The 16,105-nt window shown below is 44.0% G+C and overlaps 1 protein-coding gene across 1 annotated transcript in view; it reads right to left on the minus strand.

Moving 5' to 3' along the window:
* The window catches only part of LOC126412965 (lipase 3-like), a 159,191-nt gene that overhangs the window by 84,181 nt on the left and 58,905 nt on the right, over positions 1 to 16,105 (minus strand). The window contains exon 4 of the mRNA XM_050082857.1: positions 8,110 to 8,356. Within this exon, the coding sequence (XP_049938814.1) occupies positions 8,110 to 8,356 (247 nt within the window). The remainder of the gene's footprint in view (positions 1 to 8,109; positions 8,357 to 16,105) is intronic.

Below are 16,105 nucleotides of genomic sequence, written 5' to 3' on the forward strand. Positions count from 1 at the left end.
AAGCGATTTCAAAACGTCTCTAGGCTACGGGCATGATTTAGAAAGAATCCCGTGTGAACTGAAACCAAGAGACATTGAACGGCGTTTGTCTGTTTGTGAACAGTTGCTTCAGAGGCAAAAACGGAAGAGATTTCTGCACTGCATTGTGACCGGGGACAAAAAATGGGTTCATTACGATAATCCTAAACGCAAAAAATCATGGGAATATTTCGGTCATGCTTCCACGTCGACGACCAAACCGAAAATTCACGGCTCCAAGATTATGCTCTGTATTTGATGGGACCAGCTCGCCGTCATGTACTATGAGGTGTTAAGACCAAGTGAAACAATCACAGGTGCTCGTTATCAAACGCAATTAATGGGTTTGAGCAGAGCATTAAAAGACAAACGGCCGCAATAAAAAGTGATTTTGCAGCACGACAACACTCGACCCCTCGTTGGAAAAGAGGTCAAAACGTACTTGGAAAAGTTAAAAAGGGGAAGTCCTACCCCATCCGCCGTATTCCTCAGACATTGCTCCCTCTGACTATCACAAGTTTGGATTAATGGCGCATGGCCTGGTTGACCAACACTTCCGATGTTATGGAGAAGCAACAAATTGGATCGATTCGTGGATCGCTTCAAAAGAAGAAAAATTTTTTCGACGAGGGATTCGTACAACGCCCGAAAGATAGGAGAAAGTAGTGGCCAGCGATGGAAATACTTTGAATGATACATGTGTAACCAATTTGTTTCATTAAAGCCTCAAATGTTGGGGAAAAAATTGTGGAAGCAATGTTGTACACCTTGTATAATAACGCAATAGTTCCAAGTAATGCATATTTTACTAATGAAAAATTTTTAAAGTAAAGTTTATTTAGAAACGAAAAATTTTAGCACTGGTGCTACAGCTAATTAATATCTCGGAATTTTGCCCAGTTATTAGTAAAAAATAGACACACATGCCACAAGTGACACCAACCAATACCTATACCGGTTATTCCGAACTAAAATACTGGTATCCATTTTATACTGTCGGTTTTTCTCATCCCTAGACTCCACCTACGAACAATGGTGTCAGCAATAAGGTCTGGCGTTCCAGTTCGTGCATCGTAGGCCAAAGGCATCCGTCCTTCCTTGAATCGCTTGTGCCACGCCTTGACCCTTGCAACGAACATGAAGTGCTCTTCGTACACCTTTGGCATTGTTTGATAAAGCTCCGTTACTTGCACTCCTTCCCCTCTCAGGTAACACACTACATACCTTTGGTGTTCTTCTGAAGCCCCCATTTTCTGTTCCCAGCCCTACTGATTGCCGTGGACAGTCCATCTCCATGTCCCTCCAGTGGCGAATCTGGGGCCTCAGCACTCTTACAGCGACCAAACCTTCTTCCGTGGGCAATGTCATTGCGATCCCTTGAGTTGTTTTCATTTACCAGATCCAGTGTTCTTGAATTATCACAATGCTCTAGACAGAACATTATCCGCAGATTTTATCAGGCAATCTCGAATGATTGTTGGTACAGTTTTGGCCAGCATACATACACTGCCGGAAAACAAATGCGTGCACCCTTTTAGAGGTTTCCAGTTCACTCAATATTTATTGTTGCAACAGTGAATATGGAGTACATGAATTCAAATGGTTCAAATGGCTCTGAGCACTATGGGACTCAACTGCTGAGGTTATTAGTCCCCTAGAACTTAGAACTAGTTAAACCTAACTAACCTAAGGACATCACAAACATCCATGCCCGAGGCAGGATTCGAACCTGCGACCGTAGCGGTCTTGCGGTTCCAGACTGCAGCGCCTTTAACCGCACGGCCACTTCGGCCGGCCGAGTACATGAATTGATTACATTTACAGATCATCAGCATAAGCGGTTCTAAGGTACAAAGCATCTACTGCTGTTGCAACACCCATGTTACTGCGTGGTGTAGCCTCCACGGGCGGCAATTACGGCTCTGCTTCTGGCAGCCATTCAATCGTACAGATGGCGAATACTGTCTTTGGGTTCGTTATGCCACGCCTGCTGGATCTGTTCAAGTAGTTCTGTGTGAGTTGTTAACTGACGAGTTGCACGAGTCACTTGGATGGAGAAGAGTGGAGGAGATTAGTGTTTAACGTCCTGTCGACAAAGAGGAAGTTAGAGACGGAGTAGGGAAGGATGGGGAAGGAAATCGGTTGTGCTCTTTTAAAGGAACCGCATTTGTCTGAAGCGATTTAGCGAAATCACGGAAAACCAAAATCAGGATGCCCGGACGCGAGTTTCAACCGTCATCCCCCCGAATGTGAGTCCAGTGTGCTAACCACTGCACTACCTCGCTCAGTATACGAGTGACCTCTCACCCCATCATATCCAACTTGTAATCGATTGGAGACACGTAATCTTTCTATTGCAAGACCGGCAAAAGAATGGGTCGAAGAACGTTCTGCACGTACCGAGCGCTGGTTAGCGTCCCCCTTGTAGGGAAGCAGCCTACTCACGCTGTAGTAAATTCACATCAGTTTCCATTGTGTGCCAGCCAGTCTGCTGTAACTAGCTCTGACGTCATAAATGTTGCGCAATACCTTAAAAATCAAGCAAATGAACTAAAACTTTTCTAGCATGTCAGGAATAATACTAAACTAATGTGTGTTAAATATCAGCTCGATAACTTCAGCCATTTTCGAAATTTGGACGTTTTTCTGAAAAAATCATTGGCGCAACAGAAAAGAGCTAGAGACTTCAAAATTTATATTTAGATTCATCTTTCATAATGATTTAATAAAAATAGTACTTTGGATTTCACAAATTAAGATTTTAGTGGAAATTCATGATTTTGTGGTTTTCGTCTCAAAACTGAAGGAAGCAAGATAGATTAAGTAGGCTAATATATAAGGCTAGGATGTTTAGATTTAAATAGGTTGGAGGTCCGCTATGACTATGAAGATGTGTAAAGTTTCTTTTGAATACCTATAAAATTATAGCGATAGCGGATCTCAAAAGGGCCAGTTCAGAGCTCATCTACTGCGTGCAGGGCAATTAAATTAATTCTCTCGCCCAAAATATTTAACTTAGCCACGTCAAAATTTTATTATCAATACTTACCTGCGTGCTGAATGCACGTTTAAATTAAGAGCTTCATCGGCCATCAGCCAAAGAAGCTATAAATTATTATGTAACTTGAAGTGGTGCGTTACTAGCCCAGCGGCTAGGCGAGAGAACCGATTTGATCAGGCGTTCCCTTAGCCGTCCGCACCGCGGGTTTATATATAAGGACGCTGCGCGAGAGTGGAAGGCCCCAGTTCTCTCCAGACGGTGAATAACACGCCATCTGTGTCGGGAGTCGCGTCGCATCAGTGTCTCTGTTACAAACAGCCTCGGGTGCCGTATTAAGTTACTAGAGATATGCGGAACCATGAAAACATTTCATGTGAAGTGTTAATTCTGGAATGATTTTCATTATCTAGCTTCAGTTTGCGTATTGTCGTATTTTCAAGCGCCGTCGCGGGACAGACATTCTACCAAATATTTAGCGTGGCGTTTGATGAAATATTTTCATCAAATTATGGCGAGCATTCTTTGTGACATTTAATTCGGACTTTATAGTTGCATCAGCGCATTAGACTCTGAACTGCTCTGTTAGTTAGGTTATAGGGATACTTGTGTTTTTTTTTATCAGTGAATTTCAGAATATACTCAACTATTTTGGAAAACTGTTTTTGATTAGAAATCCCGGACAATCTCCTAATTCCTCAGAGCTATAAGCTGCAGCTATAAGGGTATTCTCAATTGAAGTGGGCACTAGGATCTCTAGTTACTGGCTCCATGTTTTATTAAATCACTTTCTGGGTGCCAAGAAGTAAATAGAGAGCCAGTGTTGAGAACGGCGAAAGACAGCATTAACAACATTCTAAAAGCCAGAAACTGATTCAACTTGCAAGCATTTATACAGTAGATTATTTTACAAACTCACCCGCCGCCCCACATATGGTGCATCGGCCGGGAAATGTTGCAACATTCAAACAAGGATACAACAGTAAATGTTTCAAACTCATCCGCCGCCCCACACCCTCCAGAAACACCAAAGCTGAACGAGAGTTGTAGGTTATCGCACCCCAGACCATAACGCCTGCGGTGGAGCCAGTGTGTCTCGGACGAATGCATTCTACAAGACAGTGCTCACCAGGTTTACGTCGTACGAGTAAACGACCATCACTGCGTGCAGATAGAATCTGCTTTCATCGCTGAAGGCCACGAGGCGTCATTTTACCTTCCAAGTGATATTCTGGCGGCGCCAGTCGAGCCGTGCATGTCGATATTGTCGCGAGGACGAGCTAGAGGTGTGCATGTCGCTAGTCTCACGCCTAATTAAGTCTCACTGCTTATAACCGCTTCCCAACAGTTCGTGTTGACTCGTCTGGCATGACAAGCCATCTTATCTGTGCTGTGGTAGCTTCACGATCTGCCCTTGCAATATGACGATCCTGGCGGGCACCTACGAGGTGCGACAATAAAGTAATGAGACTGATGTGAAAAAAAAAATGTTGCTTACCGTTTTAGTCAAGTTTAGTGTTGTCTCCTTCAAAGTAGTTCCCTTCTGATTGCACATACTTTTTCCAGCGCTTCTGCCATTGATGGTAACATTTCTGGAACTCATCTTCTGTAACATCCTCCAAAGCCATCGTCACGGCTTTTTGGACATCTTGTGTTGTTTGAAAATGGTGTCCCATGACCGCAGTTTTCACTCTTTGAAATATAAAAAAGTCGCACCGAGCGATATCTGGTGAATAAGGTGGCTGCGGTAGTACTGAAATTTGTTTTGAGGTTAAAAATTGCTATACTGATAGAGCAGTATGGGATGCCGCATTATCGTGACGCACAATCCAATTATCAGCAATGTTGGCACGGACACGAAGTACTCTTTTACGAAGTCTTTCTAAAATTTCTTTGTAGTAATATTGGTTAACTGTTTTTCCAGGAGGCACCCACTCTTTATGAACAATTCCCTTCGAATCAAAGAAGCACACAAGCATGCATTTCACTTTTGACTTCGACATGCGGGCTTTTTTTGGTCTCGGTGATCTCTTTGAGCGCCATTACGAACTTTGGCGTTTAGTCTTTGGATCGTAGTGAAAAAAAACAACTTTCATCACCAGTGATAACACAGCTCAACAATTATGGATTGATTTCCGTTTGCTCTAACAGATCGGTTGCCACATTTTTCCGTGTTTCTCGCTGTTGCGGTGTGAGATTTTTGGGGACCATTTTTGCACAAATCTTTCTCATAGCGTGATCTTCAGTTATTATTAGACGAACCGTTCTCGACTGATGTTCAGTTCTCCTGCAATCATTTTCACGTATAATCTTCGATCTGATCGTACGAGTTCATGCACCCTGGCCAAGTTGACACCCGTCCGTGAGGTTGATGGTCGTCCACTGCAGTCTTCATTTTCAACATACGTTCTGCCTTCACTAAACATTTTATGCTAGCGAAAAACTTGAGCTTTTGACATAACCTCCTCTCCAAAAGCCTTCTGAAGCTTACCGTAAGTTGTCGTAGCGTTTTCACCTAATTTAACGCAAAAAGAAATGACATACCGTTGCGCAATATTAAGCAGTTCCATTTCAGTGACGAGAGACACAAACACGTGTCAATTTATTACAGCACAACTCACGACTGAGCAGTTGCATCGATGTGCCGCTTGGACTAGAAGCAGCTTATAGACCAAGGTCAAAGTTATTGTACCTACGCAAGCCTGCAGGGTTGCCACATCTTGCAAAGAAAATCAGTCTCATTACTTTATTGTCGCACCTCGTATACTGCGTGGACATCCAGAATATAGTCTATGGGTTTGAAAATATTCACATGATCACTATACCAGCATCGTACCACAACTGAAGTAGCACATCCAACTTGTGTGACAATTCTTTTTGTATGTCCATCCTTTTTACAGGAGGTCTTTTACGGCCGTTTACTATTGTAAGAAAATGAAACGCCTACAGCCATCGTTGTGGTTTTATTTATTACGTTGCAACCAGTTTCGGCGCATCAATGCGCCATCTTCAGGCTGTAGGTGATGCGGAAGGTGTTGACACGATCCCTATATATATACACTCCTGGAAATGGAAAAAAGAACACACTGACACCGGTGTGTCAGACCCACCATACTTGCTCCGGACACTGCGAGAGGGCTGTAAAAGCAATGATCACACGCACGGCACAGCGGACACACCAGGAACCGCGGTGTTGGCCGTCGAATGGCGCTAGCTGCGCAGCATTTGTGCACCGCCGCCGTCAGTGTCAGCCAGTTTGCCGTGGCATACGGAGCTCCATCGCAGTCTTTAACACTGGTAGCATGCCGCGACAGCGTGGACGTGAACCGTATGTGCAGTTGACGGACTTTGAGCGAGGGCATATAGTGGGCATGCGGGAGGCCGGGTGGGCGTACCGCCGAATTGCTCAACACATGGGGCGTGAGGTCTCCACAGTACATCGATGTTGTCGCCAGTGGTCGGCGGAAGGTGCACGTGCCCGTCGACCTGGGACCGGACCGCAGCGACGCACGGATGCATGCCAAGACCGTAGGATCCTACGCAGTGCCGTAGGGGACTGCACCGCCACTTCCCAGCAAATTAGGGACACTGTTGCTCCTGGGGTATCGGCGAGGACCATACGCAACCGTCTCCATGAAGCTGGGCTACGGTCCCGCACACCGTTAGGCCGTCTTCCGCTCACGCCCCAACATCGTGCAGCCCGCCTCCAGTGGTGTCGCGACAGGCGTGAATGGAGGCAGGAATGGAGACGTGTCGTCTTCAGCGATGAGAGTCGCTTCTGCCTTGGTGCCAATGATGGTCGTATGCGTGTTTGGCGCCGTGCAGGTGAGCGCCACAATCAGGACTGCATACGACCGAGGCACACAGGGCCAACACCCGGCATCATGGTGTGGGGAGCGATCTCCTACACTGGCCGTACACCACTGGTGATCGTCGAGGGGACACTGAATAGTGCACGGTACATCCAAACCGTCATCGAACCCATCGTTCTACCATTCCTAGAACGGCAAGGGAACTTGCTGTTCCAACAGGACAATGCACGTCCGCATGTATCCCGTGCCACCCAACGTGCTCTAGAAGGTGTAAGTCAACTACCCTGGCCAGCAAGATCTCCGGATCTGTCCCCCATTGAGCATGTTTGGGACTGGATGAAGCGTCGTCTCACGCGGTCTGCACGTCCAGCACGAACGCTGGTCCAACTGAGGCGTCAGGTGGAAATGGCATGGCAAGCCGTTCCACAGGACTACATCCAGCATATCTACGATCGTCTCCATGGGAGAATAGCAGCCTGCATTGCTGCGAAAGGTGGATATACACTGTACTAGTGCCGACATTGTGCATGCTCTGTTGCCTGTGTCTATGTGCCTGTGGTTCTGTCAATGTGATCATGTGATGTATCTGACCCCAGGAATGTGTCAATAAAGTTTCCCCTTCCTGGGACAATGAATTCATGGTGTTCTTATTTCAATTTCCAGGAGTGTATATCACATCAGTGGCCAGCATAAGTGGATAAGCAGACTACCTGAAAATTTTGGTGTCAGCTCTCCTAGGTTTTTAGATAATCTGCGTAACCAGTTACCCTGGTCACTGATGCGATATATATAGTGATTGCGTCAACTCCTTCCACATCAACTACAGCCTGAAGATGGTGCATTGAAGCTCCAAAACTTGTTTGCCACTTAATAAACGAAATTTTAAGGACGGCTGTAGGCGTTCAATTTTCTCACAATGTGCGACGATCCTCCAAAAGGACCATCCCGCCACTCAGAAAGCCACAGTTTGACTCCTTCCAAACTCTCTCAGTTGGCTGTAGGAAGCACGAGCGCGTCTCCGTGGCACGGTTGCCCGCTTGCTCTGGACGTTTCCACCACACAGAGCCTTCCTACTGTGAGCATTTCCTATTAAGGGTAAGACACCGCTCTCTGGTAGCTATGCCGGTACTCTACCTGCTGGCGGACGACGTCGAAACCGTTATCAGTATATCTGCTGTTCCCCCAGGCGGAATATACGTTTTCCAGATGCACTATTTTTTTTCCGGCAGTGTAGGAAGAACAAAAGCTGAGATAATCGAGTGAGTGAAACGGCGCACATACAGTGAGCATGCCGTCGAACCTGGCGGCCATGCGGATGAGTGGGCTGCGCACGTGGCTCATGAAGGCGACGGGCGCCATGGCGAGCATGGCCCGCACCTTGGGGCACATGTCGGGCCGCTCGGAGCCCATCACAAAGAAGGCGGTGGTGCCCTGCGAGTAGCCGATGTAGAACAGCCGCTTCTGGCCCGTCACCCGCAGGATGTGCTCGATGCACGTCGGCAGGTCGTACACGCCCATCTCGTGCCAGCTGCACAACACACATACTTATTTCAGCGGGTTTGGATTCACTGATCTTACAACCAATAGCTTACGAGGAGAACACGGTAAGTGCCATAACCCCACTTCCTAGAACTTCGCTCAGCGGAAGAGGGGTCAAAATAAGGGAACATGTGTCTAGCTTTATCCGCAGATCCGGGGTTCCCAAACTTTTCCTCTAATAGAACATTTTGATGGAACACGTTGTTCATTTGGAAGGTAATAGAACTTCAAAAAATAAGAAAAAGTTGATTAATTCAGTCATAGCTCCTATTTTAAATCATAACTATCATAACTAATGACACACAAATCACAAGAAAAAATTTTAAAACACAATTAAAACCGTCAACATGTCAAAAAATAATGCCATGTTGTTAACAGTTTTTCACAGAGCACTTCCCAAAGAACACTACTGTTACACGGAACTCAGTTTCGGAAACGGAGCTGTAAATACTCCACCGTTTCTGGAAACGACGTTTAAAGTTTGCGGTATACTTTATGTGTCTTTTAGCGCATAACCATTTCAGTCGAAGTGGTGACACAGCAGTTAGCATCGATGCTTCACAATTTCATACATTTTCGAAACCCGATTATTGAAAGTAGCAACATCAGAAGACTCGTACGTACTCCAGGAGGACCTGCAGAGGATTAATGCATGGTGCGACAGCTGGCAGCTTTCCCTAAACGTAGATAAATGTAATATAATGCGCATACATAGGGGCAGAAATCCATTCCAGTACGATTATGCCATAGGTGGTAAATCATTGAAAGCGGTAACGACCGTAAAATACTTAGGACTTACTATCCGGAGCGATCTGAAGTGGAATGATCACATAAAACAAATAGTGAGAAAAGCAGGCGCCAGGTTGAGATTCATAGGAAGAATTCTAAGAAAATGTGACTCATCGACGAAAGAAGTAGCTTACAAAACGCTTGTTCGTCCGATTCTTGAGTATTGCTCATCAGTATGGGACCCTTACCAGGTTGGATTAATAGAAGAGATAGACATGATCCAGCGAAAAGCAGCGCGATTCGTCATGGGGACATTTAGTCAGCGCGAGAGCGTTACGGAGATGCTGAACAAGCTCCAGTGGCGGACACTTCAAGAAAGGCGTTACGCAATACGGAGAGGTTTATTATCGAAATTACGAGAGAGCACATTCCGGGAAGAGATGGGCAACATATTACTACCGCCCACATATATCTCGCGTAATGATCACAACGAAAAGATCCGAGAAATTAGAGCAAATACGGAGACTTACAAGCAGTCGTTCTTCCCACGCACAATTCGTGAATGGAACAGGGAAGGGGGGATCAGATAGTGGTACAATAAGTACCCTCCGCCACACACCGTAAGGTGGCTCGCGGAGTATAGATGTAGATGTAGATGTAGATTGTTTTTACCTACAACCATGCTCATAAATTAAGGATAATGCTGATACATGGTGAAACAACGCTCTGGTGGATGGTTCGTGGGTTTAAATCACCTCAGGGTATGACCATGCGGTGCATTTGACCTGCGGTCGTCGCACGGTGGCGCTGGCAGCAGTCCACATACGCAGAGGTTGTAACGCCGGAAATGCATATCCTCCTATTTCCATCTATTGTACCATAAATTTTTTTCCTTATTTTGTTACCTGAAGATATGACATTTCTGTGCCTTTATATATTGTAATTGTTTTACTATTTGTATATATATTTATGCATCTATGTCGATGTATAATTGGTTTGTTTTGTAAATATTATTTGTATTTTACGCTGGGTCTTGCCTACGGAAAACTATGCTGATGAACGAATACATCGATAGGTCGTTTGGAGAACCAAAGTGTTTAGGATCTTTGGTAGTGTTAACTCTGTCGCGTGGAGCGCGGGCAGAGGGGAGTCTGGCTGGAGTAGTGCAGTGGAGCAGGTGTGTTGTGTGACGCTCCCGCGAGTTGCCGCGCTTTCGGGGTTTGGCAGCATGTAATTGCGCTCGACTTGCTATGTTAGTTTCTGACATGGTGTCGCGGACGGGAGCGTTAGCTGGCACACATCAAGAGCCCGTTTCGGCTGGAGACCGTGTCGAGAAGAAGACGCGCCAACATCCAGCTTCTGCAACAGCGACGGCCGACAATGAGTGACTGTCGCCACCTCCTCGATCGACGACTTCAAACCTTCAATCAACCAACAAGGAAGACTGGTAGCATGTAAAGTTTTAGAACTGTATGGCAGACCTCAGCTTTTCAAACTGTTCAAATCACAAAATTACAGCAACGTAGCATGAACCTTTGTTGCTCATTGTCCCAATTGCATTACCAAGCAGGGTCCCTTCCTTTTCCGGAATGAACCCGAGTGTCGTTGAAATTCATACGCCAGCGTTAAAGTAATATCATTCCATTTCACTGCTTTAATTTCAAAGTTCAGTTAAAGTATTCATAGGTGGCTACAATATTTAGACTACACAAGCACAAATTAAGAGTGCGAGTTTTGTTACCATATTTTAGCTTACCTGTGGCTGCAGCTCAGCTTGGTACGTACTAAAATTTACTATTGTTAATTGTTCTGAATCATTTAATTCAAGTTCAAAGTTAAATCTCTTATTTCTAAATTGCGTAGATTCAAGCAGCTTTTGAAATGATTGTTGAGGTATCCCAAGACTAACCTTATTTTACTGAATTTCGTAGTGCTTCAGAAACAAATCTCACTATTAATTTCAGTCACTAAATTAACTTTCAATTTTCCGGTTTTATTAATTCTTTTGCTAAATTAAGTCAGAGTGTAGCGAAATTTATTACTTCTTACAAACTTTCAGTTTTCACACAACACGTGTCAACCTTCAGTTGCCACGCTTCTAGTGCCAATTATATGTGCAAGAACCTTTCTTTTTCAGTTACTATAGTAATTGTCCATAGGACTGGCGACCGTAATTTTCCCCAAATCTCAAATATCTAATTACCGCTAGTTAATTGTTAACGTAACGGCCGCACATTTACTTTCTTTATTAACTTTACCCCTTTTCAAAATTAATTTCCACCAGTTTCATTTGCATTTTTCCTTTCATTTAGATGTAACCCTTTCCTCCCTCTTTACCGACAGATTAACTTCGGTGACGATTGCTTTTCCCAAATTTCCATTAGATACACTCGGTTTAATTTTTCACTGTCATTAAGGTCGATAAGCAGAGGGGGAGGTTACAAGGCGTGTTGGTGCATGTCAGAGAACGGTGCAGTGAGTAAGTGTGCAGACGTTTTCGGACGTACTAATGGTGAGTGTGTGTCGAAAATGGCTCAAAGAACACATATTGATGACGTTATGAGGGGTAGAATACTAGGGCGACTGGAGGCTGGTCAAACACAGCAGGTCGTAGCACGGGCCCTCCGTGTGCCACAAAGTGTGATCTCAAGATTATGGCAACGATTCCAGCAGACAGGAAACGTGTCCAGGCGCTACAGTACGGGACGTCCACAGTGTACAACACCACAAGATGACCGATATCTCACCATTAGTACCCGCAGACGCCACGGACTACTGCAGGTAGCCTTGCTCGGGACCTTACCGCAGCCACTGGAACAGTTAGTTGTCTCCAGACCCAAAGTCTACAGACGACTGAACAGACATGGTTTATTCCCCCGAAGACCTGAAAGGTGCCTTCCACTGACCCCTGGTCACAGGAGAGCCCGTACAGCCTGGTGTCAAGAACACAGTACATGGTCATTGGAACAGTGGTCCCAGGTTATGTTCAAGGACGAGTCCAGGTATAGTCTGAACAGTGATTCTCGCGGGTTTTCCATCTGGCGTGAACCAGGAACCAGATACCAAACTCTTAGTGTCCTTGAAAGGGACCTGTATGGAGGTTGTGGTTTGATGGTGTGGGGTGGGATTATGATTGGTGCACGTACACCCCTGCATGTCTTTGACAGAGGAACTGTAACAGATCAGGTGTATCGGGACGTCATTTTGCACCAGTGTGTCAGGCTTTTCAGGGCTGCAGTGGGTCCCATCTTCCTCCTGGTGGATTATAATTCACGGCCCCACCGAGCTGCCATCATGGAGGAGTACCTTGAAACAGAAGATATCAGGCGAATGGAGTGGCTAGCCTGTTCTCCAGACCTAAACCCCATAGAGCACGTCTGGGATACTCTCGATCGACGTATCGGTGCACGTCCTCAAATCCCTACGACACTTCAAAAGCTCCGACAGGCACTGCTGCAAGAACGGGAGGCTATACCCCAGCAGCTGCTAGACCACCTGATCCAGAGTATGCCAACCCGTTGTGCGGCTTGTGTACGTGTGCATGGTGATCATATCCCATATTGATGTCGGGTACATGCGCAGGAAACAGTGGCGTTTTGTAGTACATGTGTTTCGGGACGGTTTTCTGAACTTATCACGAATACCGCGGATTTACAGATCTTTGTCGTGTGTGTTCCATATGTGCCTATGCTATTAGCGCCAGTTTTGTGTAGTGCCACGTTGTGTGGCACCAAACTCTGCAATTACCCTTAATATATGAGCGTTAGTGTATTTATTTACTTATTTTCATTTACCTGTCCACGTCCGTAGAAAATTACTACACGAATGTGTAAAACTATAAATGAAAGCGAAAAATATTTGAAATTGGTATCGGTGAAATTTCTGTTGTGTTTATTGACAGTAATATTGGTGGTACTGCGTATTTGTTCCCGGCTAACAGGTAGATCCACTTATTCCTGCAGCCTGCAAGGGCGTTGTTGTTTTCAACAATTTCTAATCTATCCAGCTGGTTTTGTCTATTTGAGGGAATCAGCAAGAGAAACATTTCATTTTCGAATTAGTTCTGAAAGAGAACAGACAGCAATTGAGCCTCCAGCAAAATTAAGACAAAACAGTAACGAAGCCGAGACAATAGCAGGGACCACGCAAAACAATCTTCAGGACGAGAGTATTACGGAAGAATCTGTGGTTATTCAAACGAGTATGACAATGCGAGTTCTGAAATAACATGAGAAATCACCGATGCAGTTTACTACTGTACTGAACTGTTACAGAAATTGGATGCAAAAAATAAAACACAAACAATGACATCCAGCCTATTGAAAATCTTGGGTAAAGAAACGGCGGAGAAAATCATCGATCTTATCAAGAGTAGGATGAACTCTTGACTACGGATGAAGCAGGTGACGAGCACACTCCACATGCTGTTGTCGAAGAAATGCCTTCCAGTTCACGAGAAGAAATTAAAGACAAGTCAGAAATCGACAAAGTTCCACTAGAATCGAAGGACAAATTGAAATATATAATTATTTAAATGTATTCACGAGACTCATGCAATGTCAAAATTTTTGGAAGGGACTTATGAGATAAAAGAACAGTCTTTAATTTTTGCTTGCGGGTAAAGGCAGTAACATTGCCGTACTTCATCCAAAATGTACATTTAAATCGATCACGTCAAAAAGCGGATGCAAACTAGAAAATAATAAACAGGTATGGCGATGGAAAGATCAAGTGAAGAAGGGTGGAAGAAACTACGAAAAATATAAAATAATCGATTCGTGGGAATACGATCATTTGGAAGAAGCCATAAAGAATGGGCAGCTGGTTACAACCGGAACGTTGCGGCAATGTGTGATGGCGGCAACAATTCGAAAATTTTGGATTGAAACCTTCACAAACGTGGTGTGATACTTCCAAGGCAAAGCGTAGTATTCGGCATGGGCTATTTATCATATATGTTAGCACAAAGGTAAAACGTACGTTCGAAGAGTTATTGCAGACATCAGAGACTTTTCAACATCTAACGTCTGCTAAATTCCGCACTTCGACCATGACTTTGTGATCAATGTGGATCGAACTGGATGCGATTATCACATCAGCAGTAAACGAACATTGACGCATTAAGGTAAAAAAGTCACGAAACTTGCTGTCAAGCAATTACATGACTTGACACATTCATATGTCGCCCAATAAGATATAGCACTGCCGGAAAAGACCCACCAACAGTCTTCATCTGTCTTGAAAACGTTGCAACAATAGGTGCACCAATTTATTGAACAATATCCGAACGTGTACGTAAACGCCGCAAAATCCGAGAAACTGACAAAAGAAACACACAATTAGTTCTTGAATAAAGTTATGGCACCACGACTTAAAACAGAGGCAATCTTGTTCATTATTGATTCATGGGGTGGACAGAGCGATCCTTCGTTATATGACGAGAAATTCTGGATGAAGATTGAATACCATCCTATTAGTTGAAAGTAATTCCTCCGAGGTATAAGCCGCTCTGTCAACCCTGTGACGTATACCTTTACTTGTCAATACAACATTTCATCTCAAAACTGCAGAATTGCTCTAACCTCATTGCACAACAAAGGCTTATCAACTAGAATCGACGCAATAAAGATACATGCACTGATTCATAATCAATTGCAAGAGCCAATTTTCTAAAAAAAATGTTCTGTTATGCGTGGTTTTCCACGAAATCATTGCCAACGCGTGAAATCTTCAGAAATGTCAACGCCATTTGTTTCCCCAGTGAGATTCATTCGATGAAATGTGACCGTGCGATGCTCAAGGTGTTCAGAATACTTCTACGATCGGTATCATTCAAGGGAATGTTTCAAATCATCCTGAGAATAAATATAAGAATAAAATGTAGGAATTAATATAAGATTTGATATATGATTGAATATAAGGTATGAGAATTTAATACATAAACTACTATACAACAAATGTATGACACTTATTGTGAAACTTAGTTCTAATTTTACAATTAATATAACGCCCTTGTATCCTCTAACATTATAAGAAACATTCGTGTAATAACCTACGGATGTCCATAGATCAATGAAAAAATAAAAATAAAATAGAAACAATAATTGGGTTTTGAACACAGTGTGCGAAAGCATCAAAGCGTGACGCTAACCACTGTGCCAGCATGTCGGTTAAACTGACTGCGCGCTAAAAAGCATCTGATGTACGTGGAGAACTTTGATCACCGTTTTCTTAGAAACGGTCGAGGATCTGCTGATAAGCCGAGACACCTGTTCGCTTATTCTATCTCTCTTCCACTGAGTGAAGTTTCTGCTAGAACATCAGGTTATGGCACTTGGCGCGTTATCCTCGTTAGTGTAATCATAAATACATCTACGCATAAATATCACAATTAATAGATTCTGCAGTGTAATTTAATATTATGTAGTGATTTTACTGGTAGCAGCAGTAAAACTCAGGGGTCGAATGGATAGCTACAACTTGTAAAGAAAGCAGACTGCACTCATAAGGATCGACGGACATGCAACTGGAGCAGTAATTGAGAAGGAAGTGAGACATCGTTGCTACGCTATTTCTGCACAGGGAGAAAACTAAGCACAAAACTGGAAATTTGAAAATTTCAGAGAGAAGAAGTAAAAACTTCGAGGGATTTTGATGACGCTGTAATTCTGCCAGGGACGTCGAAGGGCATGGAAGAGCAATTCAAAGGAATGGTAGTGTTTTATGAAGATTTGTAAATTCGGTGTTAGTAAAATATGATTAATGGAATGTAGTCAGGCGATACTTAGAAACTGAGACGCCTAAGTAGCACCTAACGTTTTCCATACGGTCACCAAAATTACTGATGTAGAAGCAAACACTGATGGAAAAAAATCACAACGACAAGAAGGAGTTGTGTGTCATAAATGAGAGTTTATAAAGCGTGTTTCTACATCTGAATGATGATGTCTATTCAAATTCCGCGTCCGTCGCTTAAAAGTGACTCTAGTAGCAACACTGTCAGGATGCA

The sequence above is a fragment of the Schistocerca serialis genome, chromosome 7 (genome assembly GCF_023864345.2).
Source record: "Schistocerca serialis cubense isolate TAMUIC-IGC-003099 chromosome 7, iqSchSeri2.2, whole genome shotgun sequence".
NCBI lineage: Eukaryota > Metazoa > Arthropoda > Insecta > Orthoptera > Acrididae > Schistocerca > Schistocerca serialis.